Source organism: Trachemys scripta, chromosome 7, assembly GCF_013100865.1.
Source record: "Trachemys scripta elegans isolate TJP31775 chromosome 7, CAS_Tse_1.0, whole genome shotgun sequence".
Classification (NCBI taxonomy): domain Eukaryota; kingdom Metazoa; phylum Chordata; order Testudines; family Emydidae; genus Trachemys; species Trachemys scripta.
Genome location: NC_048304.1, coordinates 82,980,164 through 83,000,283, shown reverse-complemented (window position 1 = coordinate 83,000,283; position 20,120 = coordinate 82,980,164). Strand labels below are relative to the sequence as shown.

General features: G+C 39.8%; 1 protein-coding gene across 1 annotated transcript in view; it reads right to left on the bottom strand.

The window, feature by feature from the left end:
• Window positions 1-20,120, bottom strand: part of SUPV3L1 (Suv3 like RNA helicase) — a 43,040-nt gene that overhangs the window by 10,804 nt on the left and 12,116 nt on the right. The window contains exons 2-11 of the mRNA XM_034776268.1: window positions 12,916-12,993; window positions 12,451-12,558; window positions 11,100-11,214; window positions 8,769-8,937; window positions 5,334-5,445; window positions 4,108-4,185; window positions 2,987-3,078; window positions 1,869-2,049; window positions 1,360-1,453; window positions 15-234 (exon numbers count right to left, since the gene is read on the bottom strand). Of these exons, the coding sequence (XP_034632159.1) occupies window positions 15-234; window positions 1,360-1,453; window positions 1,869-2,049; window positions 2,987-3,078; window positions 4,108-4,185; window positions 5,334-5,445; window positions 8,769-8,937; window positions 11,100-11,214; window positions 12,451-12,558; window positions 12,916-12,993 (1,247 nt within the window). The remainder of the gene's footprint in view (window positions 1-14; window positions 235-1,359; window positions 1,454-1,868; window positions 2,050-2,986; window positions 3,079-4,107; window positions 4,186-5,333; window positions 5,446-8,768; window positions 8,938-11,099; window positions 11,215-12,450; window positions 12,559-12,915; window positions 12,994-20,120) is intronic.

The following is a 20,120-nucleotide window of genomic DNA, read 5'->3' as shown; positions in this document are numbered from 1 at the left end:
TTTAAGACTCTTACCTCTATGGGAGGCACAGACCTATTCAAAATTTCTTTCAGCAATACAAGGTCATCACGATGCATTGTAGTGACTTCCCCTTCCTTAAACACAGAGCTAAATCTTCCAGCTCTGCCTGAAATTTGTAGAGCCTGAGAGGTTGTAATTGCATCCATTTCCTTCTCTCCCTTTTCATTGATACTTGGCTTTATTAGAGAATTAAAAATTATTCTCTTTATACTCCTGAAACATTTAAACAAAAACAGACAAATATCACTGACTACTTTCTCTTGCAGAGAAAAGGTGGGTGAGGTAATATCTTTTATTGGACCAACTTCTGCGGGTGAGAGAGTTGGTCCACCTCACCCACCTTGTGTCTCTAATATCCTGGTACCAACACAGCTACAACTACACTGCATACTTTCTCTTCAGTCATGCAAGTTATTTCCATAGAGCTATTTACTGCAGAGGAAGGAGTTCCTTTTTCCTATCAAGGTCCCTTCTCTTCACAAAGCAGGAGGTCTTCAGATTGTAGATGTTATTCTAATATGAATTTACTGTTCAAAGTTGCCAGACTGAAGGCCTTGGAAACAGAAGGCCTTTCTTTAGCCATGGAACAGACACACCATGGGCAGCAGCAGTGCAAGTTTCCCACATCACTAGGCCAACACCTATCAGTCCTATTTAAGAAGGAATACTTAGCCCTGGTCTACATTGTGGGGGTGTGTGGCCCCACGGGGGGGGATAAGAGAAGGAATCAACCTAAGTTATGCAACTTCGTACTTAGATCTTCATCACCGTGAGTCAACTCGCTGTCGATTTATCTCGTCTAGACTAGACGCGATAAATCGATCCCTGCTGGATTGATCGCTACCTGCCGTGGGTAGTGAAGACATACCCCCAGAGTAATTAGATATCCACTGATTCAGTCGTTGGCAGTCACAGCAAAGTCCAATGGTGACCACATCACAAAAAAATATGGCAACATCTGAGACCTGACTAAGATCACTAAGATATCTGAAATGCACACCTCTAGTTTTCACATCAGAGAACAAGAACCTGATCCTGTGTGGAGCTGAGCATTCTCAAATGCCACTGAATTGAAAGGGAATTGAAGATGCTCAGTGCCAGACAGGATGCAGTCTAAATGAGCAGTTTAACTGTTGTGATCATTTTCAGTATCTAGAAAGTATAGCTCAACCCAGTCAGATCAGGCACCACTTAATTCTAGTGAGAACACATGTACACACATACTGGGTACTGTACATGAAGTGTTTTTATCCACATTAAGCAAACTGTCAAAGACTAAGGAAAACCAGCACACTTGTCTCATTGAAAAATAAGTCTTAACCTGTTCAGAGTACTTACAAATTAAGCCCCATTCCAATTGCATCTGTAGCAACTAGAATTTTACATGGATCATCAGGGTCATTGAATTTCTTTGCCTGGGTAAGCTTTGTCCCTAGAACAGAATCAACCACAGGTACATTTTATGTAACAGACTTTCCACACAAAAAGAGGTTATACAAAAAGATTGCGTGCTCTTACATGTCACTGAACAAAAGCATAACAGGTTGAAGAAACATGAATGTTAATTTTTGCAAGTGTTCCCAGAAAAATGGATGGGTGTCATTTTAAATAAATCAAAATAAAATAAAAGTTATTGTTGGAAGAACAAAATTAAAATTACACAGCTGATGAAGATCTAATTCCAAGATTATAAAACAAGACAAAGAAAATGTGCTCAGTATTGTTTTAATTCAATATCTAGATATAGAGCTTGAAAAATGTAAAGTCTCTTTATTAAATACTTTTCATATGGTAGCAGCAATAAACAGAGCCTTCTCTTTAAAAGCAAGATAAAGCTAGTATCTTACCAGGTGGGAGACTGCCATATATGACAGCACATTCTAGTCCTCGGGCTTCAATCTGCCGACTCAGAGAATAAATATCGTTCTTACTGAAACAGACAATGCAGTCACCAGGACGGAGGTTATCTAAAGACTCTAATGCATAATCCAGCACGGTAATAGGGGTAAGCCTCTTGTAGTTTCTGACCTAGGATCAAACAACAGTTTTGTCAAGGTGAAACACAAAAATCCTTTGCAAAATTAATAATTACTATGAAACTTTAACTTCATATGAAAAATCAATCATAGCTTTAAGATTATGCTGTGCCTCACAATCCCAATGAGAGAAGTACTAACAGAAAAGGTGGCATCCCCTTCTGCATTCCAAACAGTAATGAACATTCTCATGAGCATTTCCAAACTGGGAACTTAAAGACCTTTTCAGGAGACAGAAAAGAAGCCACTTTTATTTTTAAATTAGATTCCACTGCAAACATATACAATGTAAGTAAAACTGTATTAATACTAGGGAGAAAAAAATGTGCTCTCCAATATGGGAGTCCTGCAGGCAGAATGCTTTCAGGATCAGGACGTATGTTTGTAAAATGTCCCTTGCAGATGAGCACATGGAGGTAGCTAGCCAGAGTTAGTCTGTTTTTCTTTTTTAATTTTTATAGCTTTTTTCCTTGGCATATGTTAACCCTTTTAGCATTTTATACTCTTCTACTGATTTTTGATTTCTTAAGAACAAGTAACTAAAAATAAAGTGACCTGAGCAAAAGGTGGGCATCGTGACCTCTAGGAAAAATGGATATGTAAAGGAAGCCTCAGCATAGATCTTGCACTCTCTCTGGGTATGTCAGTAGAAATTGTAAGATCCATTGTTCTCTTGGTAAGGACAATAATATTTTTGCCAATAAAGGTTAATTTTGCAACATCTCTAAGAAACCTCTTTTGATTCAGGAGGCTTACATAGCCAACATATCAAACACAAGCTCGGACTCCTGTAGATTTGATCAGTATTTTCTCAAATGAGGGATATAGTAGACACCTGCAATATTTTAGATAGTTTAGTAGATAGTAAAGTGTATACAACTTTATAGCCACTGGACAGGGGAGAAAAAAGGGGACAGCATAAGATCTACCTCCACTTCCTCTCCTGTAGAATACATTAGCTCTGTCACCAAGTCAATAGCAGCAGCTTCTCCACAAATGTGAACTTCTTCTGCACTGAGTCCTGAAAAAAAAATGCAGTGAAATAAAGCGTTAAAATATAAGTGTTCACACAAATCAGCAATACTGAGAGCCGACAGAGGTGGTTACAAAAAAAAATAAAAAAATCCTGCCTACTGAAGATGGCAATAAAGGATGAGATTTCTTTCCTTGTTTATTTTTTCTTCCTACATATCCATAGTCACTGTAACTTTTGCTTGTGCATTTACCTAAACCACCACTATATACACTGCTAAGTTTTAATGGAGCAATTCTTGACCTTACCAACTATTATCCAATGTCAAATCATCCATCTGATAACTATCTTAAAAGTTAATATTCTGCTGACACTCTCTTGGTGCCTTGCCATCATCTTCATATTTGCCCAACATGGGAACACATGCCTAAGGTTTCACTGCTTCACTTGTAAAAGGAAAAATGAAACTAACTCTTCTACTCAAACTTCTCAAAATTTCCTCAAATATGGAAAAGTTACAGTTTCCTTTTTCCACTCCAACTTTTCAAAAGTCACAGAGTGGGGAAAGAGGTAAAATTAGGGGAGGGTGAGAGAATGTTGTTTTTTAATCATTCTGCTAAATTCAGTGGTAAAAGAAAGGGGAGAGAAAAACCCAAAAATGTGAGATTTCCAGTCTTTGAAGACAAAAAAAAATTTCAAAAGTTCCCACTGAAAAAAACCATAAAATTGAAAACATGTGCCTGCAAGAAATTTGGTTCATAAAGAAACGGAGGGGGGGGGGGGGGGGGAGAGAAATCAGCCAAGTCTAAAATTTAAAAGATTATAGAAATGTTTTATTATTGGCCAAGCTAGCACACATTTAACACTAAGTTTTAAATTCAAATTCTGCTGGATTACCTATAATTACAATTTTTCAATTTACAAAAGTGTAGGTTATATGATAAAATGAGGCTTCTCTACTAATCAAGAAGGTAAACAAACAACAAATGCATTCAATATAATTAGTGGTAAGTTTAACACACTTGGAGCTAGTTTATTAAATGTAAAATGGCTCGGCTTCAACATTGATGGGCATACCTAAAAGTGCTCTGGTCCAGGCCCATCCTCTAGCCGGATCTTTGATCATCTGAATTTCATCAATGACAGCCACTTCATCTTAAAAACAAGAAAATTATGATGTTAGGTGACGAGCGCCTAGATGGCACGACTACATATGAAGGAACATCTCCAAGAAGCACAATACAAAATTGAAGTTATTTCCTACAAGAATTATTCAATTCAGTCTCTTTTGCATTCCAAGACAGCTCTGAGAGTATCCAGATTTAATAACTCTCAGATGACAGTGCTATAGCAGAGGTCAGAAATTGCTAAATTAAAAATAAGAATACATACAGCACTCGCAAGTCTAGAATGAATTGCTTAAGTTTAACCTCTTACAGGGTGTTGGATAAATATGAAATTAAAGAATTAGAGTTATATTTCCTTAACCAAATGTAAGCTATGTGCATTGTAAAGAAAGACCCTGCCTAGCAAGTAAAAGGAAGGCCTTGAAAATAATAAGTGGTAAGGCCAGAAGGAATAAAATAGGGAAGATGTCTGGTTCAAAAAATAACTAATGAGATAACAGGATGTTTTTTAAAAAAATGCTTCTAACAGGGGTGACTGCAGATGGTTTTAAATAAAACACAGACAATCTGTCTTAAAATGAGCCAACACGACCCCTCCCCAACCCACAAACTAGTGTTAAAGCCTGTGTGAACTCAGGTGCAATGGGAAAACTGTTGGACAGCAAGAAGGAGGAGAGGAAATGCCTTGAGAAGAAAGGAGGTTGTAAATCTTATCTGGATTAAGACTGGAAATAAGGGTGAATTGTCTCAAATTGTTTTTTAGCTGAAGTCAGTAATTGGCAATGACATCACCTGCTTGTTAAAGGATATAAAAGATAAACTCTTAAAGGGTTCATTGCTAATACCTGCCTGACCACACTGGAGGTGACCTATATGGGTCTAAGCACCCCTGGGTTTAACAGCCCACTTGTAAGTATCTTAATCAAATTCTTATAAATGTTTTGTTACTTTTTGGATGTAGTATATTGGCTAAGAAGCCTAATTAATAAGCATGTTTAGAGCAATTGTATAAGTTTGGCCTTTGGATTTAATAAAGGAATTTATGATTAAATTAGTGTTTGGAAGTTTTCCACATTAATAATTTCAAATATTATTACTAATTTCAACATAGAGGTGTAAGCATCATTGCATATAAAGAAACCCACGCATATGAAGAAAATAACCATGTATACATACAAGGCGTAGTAACACTGCACATCTCAACAGTGCAAGCAACATGAGCTGCTTGTCTGCCTTCTTGATCAACAAGAACACGCTCTTCTCCTGTTACCAAGTCACATGGCACACTCTAAAAGAATTAAGGAAGTAGAAGTTAAATTACTATCTTAAAAATAGAATTAGAATATTTTCCAAAGGGAAAGAAAAATTGAGAAATTGTGACAGAATATGCCCCTGTATTCACACCCTACAAACTAATGTAATAATCTTTGCACATGGCATATCTTGTACAGTAGTATTTGAAAACTTCAGTTTGGGCAACAGGTCTGTCCTAGACAAAGGAATGTATGTTCTGCTTAATTCACATTTAAGCAGTAAACAGAGTCATCAAGCACAAACAGAAACAAAGAAAGCTCAAACAGGTGAGAAAAAGCCAGCAGGGAACAGCTTTTCACATAGATTCTTTGTCTCCTAGTGCCCAGCTGGAAATGTTTTTAAAGAGAGGGACTGAAACTGTAAAAATAAGGGACAAACACCCCAAAGCACAACCCCCTCTCTCCCTGCCTATCGCATTCACAGCAACTCACTCAACAAAGGAAGCATTCCTTGGACACTGGGGCGGGGTCCTGACCTACAGGGTTTGATCAGTAACACTGCTGAAAGCATGTGGTGAGATACTTTGCTTCAATCTGATATAGTTTAAGTCAAGTCAGGTAGGAGTAAATATCTTACCTTTATTTTTCTTGTAACCATTTCTGACTTTTCTGCCTCATTACTTGTACTCACTTAAAATCTCTTTGTAGTTAATTACTTGTTTTATGGTTATCTAATCCAATGTGTTTAATTTAAAGTGTCTGAATAACTATTTGAGATCATAAGATGGCACACTGTTCTTTTTAAAGAACAACAGATTTAAAATACTTTGTACTGTCCAGGAGAGGACTGAGCAGTATTGGACATACATTTCTGGGGGGAAATCTGGGATTGGAGGCGTGTTGGGGTCACCATGCGTATAACCAAGGCTGGTGAAAGCCAGAGTGTAACCCAAGTGTGGCTGGCTGGCTGCACTTACACAGTGACATGCAGTGTGGTTTGCATGATGGAAGGCTGTGAATGGCCCAGGTGGGAGCTACTTTTGCAAAGCTTTGTAAGTTAACAAAGGTTGCCAAGCAGGGGTGACACAGCTGCTCATATCTGGATAGTTTGCTGGTATGTCACAGAAATAAACCCAAGTAGATAATGTTTTCACCCCTCAGCTCATACTACATGCCTACATACATGGTCGAATGGAGCCCAATTTTGTTGACCTTCTAGACATGGAGGGGAGGAAGTTGAGGATACAATTTCCCTCTGATGGGTGGTTTAAATTGTACTGATCATTGTCTATTGATTAAATGCGATGTGGTAGGACAAGGGAGGGGTGTAAAGTGTCTTTTAGCTCAATTTTGTTGCAGTTCCTATGGTGCTGTGTTTTTAAAAGTCAATCAAAGTGACCAAAACTTTGGATGGGTGCCTTTTTGGTATAGTTTCCTCTAAAACAAAATCTAAATAAAATAAGTTATCTTAACAACATCTTTTTCCCTCCTGCCCATCCATGTGATCTAGTAGATTACCATCTCTGGTTTGATTTCTTTTAGAGCGGGGATAGATTTATCCTTGAGAAATCTCTGCCAAAAGTAGTTTACAGAAGATAGACAATGGAGTACAGTAAATATTTTGTTCTACTATGTTCAATTACATTCTAATATGCTTAAGGCGGCATTTAGAGACTACTAATTTCTGTAATCAGAAGCTCTCCCCTCCCCCGCCATTCCCCAGTTCCTGCAATGTAGCATCATTATGCTTTAACTTTGTATTTCTCCAGCCCCACAAGGTATATGCTTTAATCATATTAGCAACAACATACAATACACTGAGCACAAAGAATCCTCAATAGATTAGGAAACTTTTTCATGACAACTCCACTAACAAAGGGTGCACATGCATACACACACTATATATATTGTTTCAAATTACTTATTCAAAGGCAGATGTTTGGTCCTAGGGATTAGAATTTTGTATTAATGTAAAACACATTAGAAATTAAAATGATAAGAATTACAACATCACTATCAGGGGGAGAGATAGCTCAGTGGTTTGAGCATTGACCTGTTAAATCCAGGGTTGTGAGTTCAATCCTTGAGGGGGCCACTTGGGGATCTAGGCCAAAAATTGGGGATTAGCCCTGCTTTGAGCAGGGGGTTGGACTAGATGACCTCCTGAGGTCCCTTCCAACCCTGATAGTCTATGATTCTATGACTATTGTTAAAGAATTAACCGAAACTCAGCATGTTTTATTGACAGATTATTACTACAAATTTATATATAATTACTATATAAATATTGGTGATTTTAACACTTCGTCTTTTAAATTAATGCTTTGTAATACCATTTCTATTTGCCTTCCTGCAAATTCTATGCAGCTGGAAACAGGCTAGAGAAAAAGACCTACAAAGATTTTGGAGGCAATCAGCAGAGCTAATGAAATTTTATTCAAGCCACCTAAAGCAACACCATTGCAATGCCCTTTAAATCAAAGCATTTGCTGCAAGTGGGTGAAACATTTTATTCAATGCCCACTAGTACTAATATAAACACTAAAACAGGAAGAGAGAAGTTAGTATACGCCAGGGTAGCTATTTTGAATAGAAATGAAACTAGCTTATCAAGTTGCTATATAACAGGAATAAATAATTCTATATTATATATTGACTAGAGAGCAATGCCCTCCCCATCGACGTTCTGAGATGCATAAACCTCCACACCAAAAAGAAAGGAAATTCTATAGACATGGTGTCCCCTGACACAAGTACTTCCTTGCAAATACATGCAACAAGCTCCTGGGAGTGGTCCACCAATCTGGAGGGCTTTTAGCAGAGAGATGGACATCATGTGGCAGCTGGAAGGCAAGAAATGAACTTGCTACGACTTATGGTTTTCATGGTTTAAAAACACTTCTCCAATTAAATCTAGCACTGCTTTACATAGTGACCCAATAAAGTGATTTATATAAAAATCAACTTTTCTTTCATGTTTCTATTTCTGTAATTTGCTAATGAAAATTTGTATTTTATTGAACGTAACCTGAATTAGGTGTTTTTTTCTGATATGTCCCCAGACAGTCCTACAAGAAAGCTAGCAAGAGCCAATGTAAGCACAGGGGTGAGCCAGTGACTGAAGGGCAATAAACTGCTACATGCATGAATGTATGGAGTTCTTTGGACACTGTTTCATCTCTTTCTGTGAACCACTAGTATTAATGAACACTGACAGTATCATAATTCAAGACTACATTTTAGCAGAGACTATTTCAAAGACTATCCTAAAGACTTACATTTATTAAAACAAAATATTTTGTATAATGACATGAATGCATGTAAAGTTGAAGAGAAATTGTTTAAGTAACACACTGACAGCATCATTACTCTTTTGGAAGATCTCATGGGCCAGCAGTTTTAATGGACCACAGTATATTCCTGATTTTGCTGTCAAGTATCTTTGGATAGCATGATGAGTTTTTCCACTATTTGTAGGGCCAGCATGAAAGATTATCCTTCTTTGAATAGCCCTGGCTTCTGGATACCTAAAACACAAAACAAAAACAAAAATAATTATAATCTATCATCCAGATACAGAGTTGGGTGAAATCCCAAGTGAATTTGTGCTAGTTGCCCGTTTATTTTAAATTGTCATTTAATAAAATCAAAGACTGGGAGGAGATAGTTCTTAAACTCAATCAAGTTCAAAGAGGTTTCAATATAATCCTCAAATATTAGTAGATCTCTTGACCGTTTCACATTTCAGAAAGTTTAAAGTTGAATATGTGAATACCATTGTCAACAAATAATATTCTTACTACTATTGTCTTACTACTGCATTCTTTTTTATTTACTTTTTAGATTTTGACTTAATATCTATTGAATAGCATGTGAGTAAAAGACAGCTTTGTATAGAGGTAGTTTCTATCAACAAGTTAAATTATTTAACAGGGGAGGAGAAAGAAAGAATGTCAGATAATGGAACAACGATCTCATAGCTGAAGCCCTCTCATTTTAATTTAAATTCTTTGGCAAAGAACACTGATAGTAACAGACATCACATCAAAGAAGTCTGACTCCTGGCACAAAAGGATTGTAAAAGTGGTCTGACAGCCATTGTTGAACTTTTATGTCATGAAGCCCAGGTCCAAAGCATCCACAAAACTGGTTTTTCTTAGAAACAATTCTTGCCAATACCTGACTCTCCAGCAAATGTGTCATTTCATTAATCACCCGGATAATGGAGAGTGTGTGCTTATAAAACTTGTGAATGACACCAAGCTTGAAGGGGTTGCAAGCACTTTGGAGAATGGGATTAGAATTCAAAACAAACTTAACAATTTAGAGAACTGGTCTGAATTCAACAAGAGGAAATTCAATAAAGACAAGGGCAAAGTACTTCACTTAGGAAGGAAAATCAAATGCACAGCTACAACATAGGGAATCACTGGTTAGGTGGTAATACTGCTGAAAAGGATCTAGGAGTTATAGCAGATCACAAATTGAATAAAAGTAAAAAATGCAGTGCAGCTGCAAAAAAGGCTAATATCATTCCAAGGTGTATTAACAGGAGTGTTGTAAATAAGACACAGGAGGTAATTGTCCACTCTACTTGGCACTGCTGCCCAATTTTGAGCAACACACTTTAGGAAAGATGTGGACACATTGGGGAAAGTCAAGAGGAGAGCAAAAAAATGAGAATAGGTTTGGAAAACTGGATATATGAGGAAACGTTTAAAAAAACGGGCCGGGGGGGAACAGTTTTCAAATGTGTTCAGGGCTGCTTTAAAGAGGATAGTGATCAATTGCTCTCCACACCCACTGAAGATAGGAGAAGAAGTAATGTGGTTAAGCTGCAGCAAGAAGATTTAGGTTAGGTATTATTAAAAAATTTCTAAGTATAAAGGGTAGTTAAGCTCAGGAACAGTTTTCCAAGGAAGGTTGTGGAATCCCTATGATTGGAAGTTTCTAAGGGTACGTCTTCACTTACCGGAGGGTCCGGCGGCAGGCAATCGATGTTCTGGGATCGATTTATCGCGTCTGGTTAAGACGTGATAAATCGATCCCGGATCGATCCCGGAAGTGCTCGCCGTCGACGCCGGTACTCCAGCTCCACTAAGCCGAGAGGAGTACGCGGCATCGACGGGGGAACCTTCCTGCCGCGTCTGGACCGCGGTAAGTTCGGACTAAGGTACTTCGAATTCAGCTACGTTATTAACGTAGCTGAATTTGTGTACCTTAGTCCGAAGTGGGGGCTTAGTGTGGACCAGGCCTAAGAAAAGGTTCAAACAAACACCTGTCAGGGACAGTCTAGGCTTATTTGATCCTGCCACAGTGCAGGCTGCACTTGAGTTTTCAAGGTCCCTTTGTGCCTTATACTTCTATGATTCTATGTTACTATGACCCTTGATTTCAAGGTTCTCCGTGTTTTTCTGAAATCATTACCCACCAAAGAATGGACAACTGAGCTCCATTTTAGGATTAGATATTATATAGCAAAGCTTTAACTACTAAACCGTACTGGATTAATCAAAACCTGTTACTCTTAGCTAAACACTATTTCCAATTTGTATTGATACTAGTAGCCAGGTTCTGATAACTAGCTATAACAACATCTTCCAGACAATAAAATTAGTATAGTCTTTAGCATGAAAACTGCTGTCACTGACAGCAATAATATGAAAGTCTGACACTTAAATAAACTAACCAGTTGGGTGGCAATCTTAAGTCGCTGATCTTGCGCAGATCATCCATACAGTCCAGCATAGGAAAGATCTGCTTAGCATGTCTCAGAAAAAATGGAAAGAGATCATCAACGTGACCTGGAAGACAAACACTTTTAAGAAAGTTTGCTACTATTAACAAGTCATGGGTTCATGAGATGGGTTTTTTGAAAAAAGGAAAAGTAATATTATAATATAGACTCATTAAGCCTATAATGCAATACAATCTACTATCCAAAAAAAAAACAAACCCCAAGAAAAAAAAAATCTAACTTCAATACAGTAACTTTGGCTATTCCACAGCATCTTACTGAACTTTGTTACAGAAGATTTCCAGAATAGGCAGATTTTTAGGATTATTTGTTTAGGATAAACCAAATAAAAATTTAAATTTATTTTTGATACTCTTCAATTAGTGTGGTATGACTACCATAATTGAGTATTTTGTATTAAAATTAAGATGAGTTTGAAACTTTCATATATAGGTTTGCTACGGGGTGAAGCTCATTCCTCAACTTGCTTTGACAAATATTTTATGTGCCACCATATACTATTTTAGAAGTTTGTGAGAATTTTAAAAGGATGCTAGCAAATACTTTGGGTCCATAATTTAAAGTACAGTAGGTTAAATTATATTTCAAGTACAGAGAACTTTTGCCACATTTAACATTTTAGAACTGTCACCATTTAAAAATAAAGCAACGCTACTGTTTTTGTAGAACATATACTAAAGAAGAGCTGTGTGCATTTCTGTGCTGTTTCTATAGCCATCAACTAGCATCTCCTCTTCATAGGCACAGGCATTATTAATTATGTTACAGAATGTAATTACCAGAACATGTATACCAGTGTCAGTACTGACCAAAAAAAACACACGAAAGAAACAAAGCAAAGGATCAAAAGTATACTCTCCAGCTTCAAAAAAACTCAAGAGAAAGTAAGCAATATTAAAACTAGTAATCCATCAGAATATTCTCAAACAGCCCCTTAAAGATCATAGAAGTTGCAAAGCCATAACAGAAAAATATATGGAATGAAAAAAGTGAATATGGTCATCAAGTTTTTTTCTTAAAAATTTGTAACTTGCAAGAAATAGATATTTTTGTGGAAGGGATGCATCTTCATGGTGGTCTGGAGAGCAATAAGTGCTAAAGGGCTAGATCCCACACAGTGAAGTACATCTCCACTCCTTCCATTCCCACTTCAGTGGGCTTCAAGGGCATTGAGCACCTCATAGATTCAGACCCAGTTTTCTTTATCTTTATACAAGCCAGAGCAGGAAGTAAAAATATTCACAAACTAAGTTTTACTTTAAAAGATGTTCTATATACTTGCCTGAACCACAACATATATCATTTAGAATAATGTGTATATCAGCATTCAGGAAACTGGAGTCCATAATATACTTTCTAAAGCTTATAAATGCTTGGTGAAAAAGACGAGCTGTGGAAGGGGAGAAAAAAAATTTCACTGTTACATACAAAGTTTCACTTTGAAATACCCAACAGACCACGCAAAATGTCAATTTAAATCAAGCTACTTAACTAGAAATAATATATTTTTCATAATATATTTCTCAGATCTTTTGTACACAAACATTCAGATTAAAAAAGAAAAGCAAGCTGCAGGGTTTGCCTGTAACAGTTTTGCTAAAAACAGCTAAAAAATAAGGCAAAACCCAAGATGACATATTTGTTTGATGTAGAATGTGTGTGAGTTATTCTACTAGAAAGGAAAAAACATCCAGATAATAACATCATTTTAAAATATGGCTGGTGCCACAAATTACATCTTTCTTACCATCCAGTCCATTTTCTCCTCCCAGTCTCTGCATTTCTTTCCGCTTGTAAAACTTATTTAAGATTTTCAGGACTTCACCTGTAAGATAAAAATTTAGAATTTCTTAACTTAATTGACATGTCAGATTAACCTTTGCTCAAATAGAATTAAGAAAGACTGCAATTATTTTGTTCAACTCAGCCTAAGGCCCAGATTTTAAAACGTATTTAGGCATTTCCTAACTTGACTTAGCAGCCTAGGTCTCACTGAAAGTCAGTGGTACTTGAGCTGCTAAGTCATTTTTGAAAGGTCTATTGGTCTTGCCACACTGAGCAGAGCATCTTAAAAAATGCGGGTCTAAATGTTTGTAAAAAAATGAGTGCTTGTCATCATGAACACACTCTTACGTTCGTTAAGTTTAATTACAACTGACATTGAGCCTAGTACTGGGAATGACAGTCATTTCAAGTGATTCCAGAGGAATTTCCATACTGGATCAGACCAGTGACCCATTTAGTCCAGTATCCGGTCTCTGACAGAAGCCCATCTCAGATATTTTATAGGAAGATGCAAGAAAATCTGTAGTACACAGTTACTACTCTTGTTAGTTAATGGTAGGCTGTGACCCAAAGCATAATGGTTTACATCCCACACACACTATGTGTGTATATATAAATAAAAACCCATGACCACTTAGTTTCCTATTAATCTGGAGATTTTGTCAAAGGCTTGTTCAAATCACTTATTTTTTCTTTGACCACAATCCGTGACACTAACATTATGTTAGCCCAATCAAAGAGAATATGCCAGTTTCCAAACTGCTTAATAATTTTTTTTAATATATAATAATGAAATATATTAAGACAGGGTTGGAACCCCCCCCTGCAGCTGATAGTGGCCAGAAGACAGAAAATCCTACAAATTTCACACCAAAAAGTTTCCTGGAAAATTCTCCTCAAGATGACTGCACCAAGAATCAAAGAGGAACTGGGGGGGATGAAGGCTCCCAACCCCACATGTCCATAGGGAAGACAGCGCCTAGATCAGAAGAGATATGCTGCATGGAGCTGTGTGTTATTGCTCTGACCATCCTCCCCATCAGGCAGTACGGCTCCTATAGGAGTTGTGGTACTATTAGCAGATTTCCCCTCCAGTTGCTCAGTAGCACATCCATCATGTCAAGTGACAAGCACCTACATCATGTTATCTTCCACTCTGCCCATCAAATTATTTTGAGCAAGTAGAGTATTGATAGCATACAAGAAGTCCTTTAAAAAGGCAGAACTGTGCAGGCAGGATATGAACTACATAAGACTAATGCATACATGCACAATAATGTTTATGCTTACAAACCTACACGGAAATTATCAGACTAATTTTAGGCACCAGTCTTGACAGCTTCCTTTTAACTTAATAGAAAGGAAGACTAGAATATTAACTGCCTATATTGCAATTGGAGTGGTTTATGAAAACCTGACTACATATTTACTCAGGCAACAGTTTCTTCTCTATTGTTCTGCATTTCTCCCTTCTCTCTAATCATCCCTTTATAGTTTGCTAAACATGACTGCAAATATTCAAGTAATGGAAGTCTAAACACAAATAATAATCACTGCATTCCCATCACTTCAATCCCCTAGCCTTAGTTCTAAAAAAAGGGGAGGGACGGGACTCAAGAAGAGAATTCACAAATCAATATTTGAATTTGAGAGTTTAGGGGGGAAAGGGAAGAACAAGTTGTCTTAGGAAGATTAACACTTAGAACCAAGATACCATCCGGAAAACTTTTCAGTGTATAAAATGACGAATACCAAATTCCAACCAGGTTAGACCCCATGCTATAGGATATAAACCTAAATAAATTTAAATGGAAATCTGGTTTTAATCTTAATTATAAAAGCCCTGACAGTCTACTATAATTTTAAAAGCATTACAAATTAAAACCTCATTTACCTTTAAAATAAAGGGTCACCACCTTTAAACATCTAATAACAAAAACTATTCATCCATTTCAGAAGTATCCAAATAAAAATGGTCAGACCAATATAAGCTAATAAATCTAGAGTTGGAGCAGCCACTCCAACTTACCCAATATACTTGGCTATTGTAGCACATGGTACCATGCAAAAGATATATACGTTCCAAGAATACTGAAACATCAGAAAGCAAGCTAAGAACAGTGTAATAAACCTTAACTCGGAAAAGCAGATACAGGGTTACATTAGAGTTGCACCTGCTTATGTCAGGTATGAATTTAGCACTTATTAAAAATTAAAAGCCGTGGTGGCAAAAAAGGTGCACTTCCATCTGCAACTGAATAGAAGATTGTACACATTCTACTAGACGTGCCTTGCCCATTATCCACACATTCATGATCTGTCCTTTAATTACTGCTACTCATATCTAATATTCCTAAAGCTCTGAAAACATGAAGAACTAAATATTATTGTAAAAGTTAACATGACTAATCAAGAGAAAAAGCTAAGCATTCTGAGCAGCTACCGGGTAAATTTTACATTCAAGATCCCCCTTACAAGCTACGCGTCAACTGGGCCTCATTTCTGAGCTCACAAAAAGAATAATATATTTTATGAAATAGCTGACCTGGCCACTAAGTACAATTGGTTTAGATCTGTACACATTCCCATCAACCACGTTTTTGCCAGCCTTTCCATTTTTTCCCCCTTTGTTATTTTGTATCTCCTGGTGCCAACACTGACTGCAACAGTTGAATGCCTTAACTTGTACCCTGCAGCATCAGCGAGTACCAGCAGAACAGTGCAGGGAAGACTATGACCAGAAAATGCAATACAGTGGCGCCAACCCCAAGCCCTGAGTGAACTAGAACAGCACTCAAATAACCTATGAATGCATGGTGAGAATATTCTATTCACTAGCGCGCTCTCTCTCAAAAAATAAAAATAAAAAATGAAACCCCTAAATTCCTCTTTGGACTTTCCAGAAGTAGCTTTGAGAAGAGTGTGGAGAGCAGGAAATACACTTAAATGTTTGACATTAAGTGTGTCCATGAATCTAAATTCAGTTACAAAACTTAAAAGGTCAGTGTTATATATTATCCTAAGCAGTAAGGCATTGGGACTACAACATATCTCTTGACTTTAAGCACACTCTCTTCCTTTTCAAGGGCTTGTCTACATTACAGAGCCTTGGCCAATATAATGATGCCAGCAGAGCCAAAGAGTAGATGCAGCATAAGCTGCAAAATAAGTTTGTCTGCCTGCACAGTAACACCACCTCCCTGAGGTCGTTAGCTAAGCCAAAGAAGAACTCTGTCACCATAGTCATATCTACCCTGGAGGTTTTACTGACATAGCCATGTCAGCTAGGCAGTATGATTTCTTTTTCCTCTCTCGCTCGCTCCTAGCTAATGCAGCTATGCCAGCAAACCTTTGTGCTGTAGACCTGGCCTAAACTATTCTACTGCCCCTCACAGTTAGAATCTTGTGTCTAAGGCCGTGTCTACACTAGGGGTATGTCTACACTACGGGATTAATCCAAATTTATATAATTTGAATTTGGGAAACAGATTGTATAAAGTCGAATGTATGCGGCCACACTAAGCACATTAATTCGGCGGTGTGCGTCCATGTACCGGGGCTAGCGTCAATTTCTGGAGCGTTGCACTGTGGGTAGCTATCCAATAGCTATCCCATAGTTCCCGCAGTCTCCCCCACCCATTGGAATTCTGGGTTGAGATCCCAGTGCCTTATGGGACAAAAAACATTGTCGCAGGTGGTTCTGGGTACAGCCTCACCCCTCCCTCCTTCCCTGCATGAAAGCAACGGACGGCAGACAACCATTTCGCGCCTTTTTTCCTGGGTGAATACTGCAGACTCCATACCACGGCAAGCATGGAGCCCGCTCAGCTCAAGACAGCAGTCATGAACACTGTAAACACCTCGCGCGTTCTCGTGGAGTTTATGCTGAGCCAGGACCAGAAAAACGAGGCGAGGAGGCAGCGGCGGCGGCAGTGCAGCGACAAGCGTGATAAGGACATGGACATGGACACGGACACAGAATTCTCTCAAACCGCGGGCCCCAGTGCTTTGGAGATCATGTTGTTAATGGGGCAGGTTCTATCCATGGAACGCCGATTCTGGGCAAGGGAAACAAGCACAGACTGGTGGGACCGCATAGTGTTGCAGGTGTGGGATGATTCCCAGTGGCTGCGGAACTTTCGCATGTGTAAGGGCACTTCCTTGGAACTTTGTGACTTGCTGTCCCCTGCCCTGAAACGCCAGAATACCAAGATGAGAGCAGCCCTCACAGTTGAGAAGCGCGTGGCGATAGCCCTGTGGAAGCTTGCAATGCCAGACAGCTACCGGTCAGTCGGGAATCAATTTGGAGTGGGCAAATCTACTGTGGGGGCTGCTGTGATGCAAGTAGCCAAAGCAATCACTCAGGTGCTGCTACGAAAGGTAGTGACTCTGGGAAATGTGCAGGTCATAGTGGATGGCTTTGCTGCAATGGGATTCCCTAACTGTGGTGGGGTGATAGATGGAACCCATATCCCTATCTTGGCACCGGAGCACCAGGGTACCCAGTACATAAACCGCAGCGGTGCTGCAAGCACTTGTGGATCACAAGGGATGTTTCACCAACATCAACGTGGGATGGCCAGGAAGGGTTCATGACGCTCGCGTCTTCAGGAACACTACTCTGTTTAAACGGCTGCAGCAAGGGACTTACATCCCAGACCAGAAAATAACTGTTGGGGATGTTGAAATGCCAATAGCAACAGGGGGTCCTGTGGCACCTTTAAGACTAACAGAAGTATTGGGAGCATAAGCTTTCGTCTTGCATCTGAAGAAGTGAGGTTCTTACCCACGAAAGCTTATGCTCCCAATACTTCTGTTAGTCTTAAAGGTGCCACAGGACCCCCTGTTGCTTTTTACAGATTCAGATTAACACGGCTACCCCTCTGATACGAAATGCCAATAGTTATTCTTGGGGACCCAGCCTACCCCTTAATGCCATGGCTCATGAAGCCATACACAGGCAGCCTGGACAGGAGTCAGGAGCTGTTCAACTACAGGCTGAGCAAGTGCAGAATGGTGGTAGAATGCGCATTTGGACGTTTAAAAGGTCGCTGGCGATCGTTACTGACTCGTTCAGACCTCAGCCAAACCAATCTCCCCATTGTTATTTCTGCTTGCTATGTGCTCCACAATCTCTGTGAAAGTAAGGGGGAGACCTTTATGGCGGGGTGGGAGGCTGAGGCAAATCGCCTGGCTGCTGATTACACGCAGCCAGACACCAGGGCGATTAGAAGAGCATACCAGGAAGCGCTGTGCATCAGAGAAGCTTTGAAAACCAGTTTCATGACTGGCCAGGCTACAGTGTGAAATATCTGTTTGTTTCTCCTTCATGAAAACCCACCCCCTTGATTGACTCATTCTCTGTAAGGAACCCACCCTCCCCCTTCCCCCAGCTTGCTTTCAAACCAAATAAAGTCACTATCGTTTAAAAATATCATTTATTCTTTATTAATAGATTATAAAAAGAGGGAGGGAACCCAGGTGGGGTTTCGGAGGAGGATCGGCAGGAAGGAAAAGGCCACTAAAAAAAGGTTAAAAAAAATGACAGCCTTTTGCTTGGGCTGTCCACTGGGGTGGAATGGGAAGGTGTACGGAGCCTCCCTCCCTCCCCCCGCCCTCCGCGTTCTTACACGTCTGGGTGAGGAGGCTATGGAACATGGTGAGGGGGGAGGGGGGTTATACAGGGGCTGTAGCGGTACTCTGTTATCCTGCTGCCGTTCCTGAAGCTCTACCAGATGCCGGAGCATGTCTGTTTGCTCACGCAGCAGCCCCAGTGTTGCATCCTGCCTCCTCTGATCTTCCTGACACCACCTCTCATCTCGAGCGTCTCTCCTCTCCTCACGTTGGTCCCTCCTGTCCTCACATTCACTGGCTTCTTTCCTATACTTTGGAACCGTGTCCTTCCACTCATTCAGATGAGCTCTGTCACTGCGGGTGGATTCCATGATTTCTGCGAACATCTCGTCTCGCGTCTTCTTTTTCCGACGCCTTATCTGTGATAGCCTTCGGGACGGAGGAGGGAGGCTTGAAGAATTTGCAGCTGCTGGAGGGAGGGAAAAAAGGAGAGAATTTTTTAAAAAGATACATTTTGCAGAACAATGCTTATACTCTTTCACGGTGACCAACACTATTCACATTACATAACACATGTGATTTCTGTGCAAGGTCGCATTTTGCCTCTTAATATTGAGTGTCTGTGGCTTTGCTGCTAGAGATCACAGACGCAGTTCCCGGCAACAGAATTCGGCTTGCATGCGGCCAAGGTAAGCCATTGTCTTTTGGCTTCTGCGCCCTCCTTTCCCACATACCAAGCAAAGCCTGTTGAGTGCTGCGGTTTTCCTGTTAACCTTCGGCAGCAGAAAACAAACTAACCCCCCCCGCCCCAATCCAATTCTCTGGATGATCGCTTTATCCCTCCCCCCACCGCGTGGCTGGTATCAGGGAAGATCCCTGCAGGAACCAAACTAACACCTCCCACCCCGCCATGAATTCTCTGGGATGATCGCTTTACCCCTCCCCCACCACGTGGCTGGTATCAGGGACAATCCCTGCTAGCCAAACGTGAAAAGCTCTGGACCAATTCCCCTCCCCTGCGCTTGGATAACTGCAGGGAAGGATTTCTTTTCAGCCACAGGCAAACAGCCCAGTAGGAACGGCCACCTCTGTCCCCTTAATTAAATTCCCGTATTTCAACCAGGTTACCCTGAGCAATATCACTCTCCTGAGGATTACCACCAAGAAAGAACAGATGTTACTTGAATGCCAGCAAACACCGGGACCATACGCTGCCAGGCTTTGTCATGCAATGATACCAGATTACTTGCTGCAAGCATGGCGCGGTCAAGTGTACTACCATGGAGGACGGAATAAGGCTGCACTGCCCAGAAACCTTGTGGCAAGGCTTTTGGAGTACCTCCAGGAGAGCTTCATGGAGATGTCCCTGGAGGATTTCCGCTCCATCCCCAGACACGTTAACAGACTTTTCCAGTAGCTGTACTGGCCGCGAATGCATCCCAAGTCCTCAGGGCAAAGTAATCATTAAAAACCCTTGCTTTTAAAACAAGTTATATTTTAAAAGGTAAACTCACCTGAAGTCCTTTCCATGGGGTCGTGGTCTTGGATACTGGGTTGGGAGGGTACTTCAGTCAGGCTGAGAAAAAGATCCTG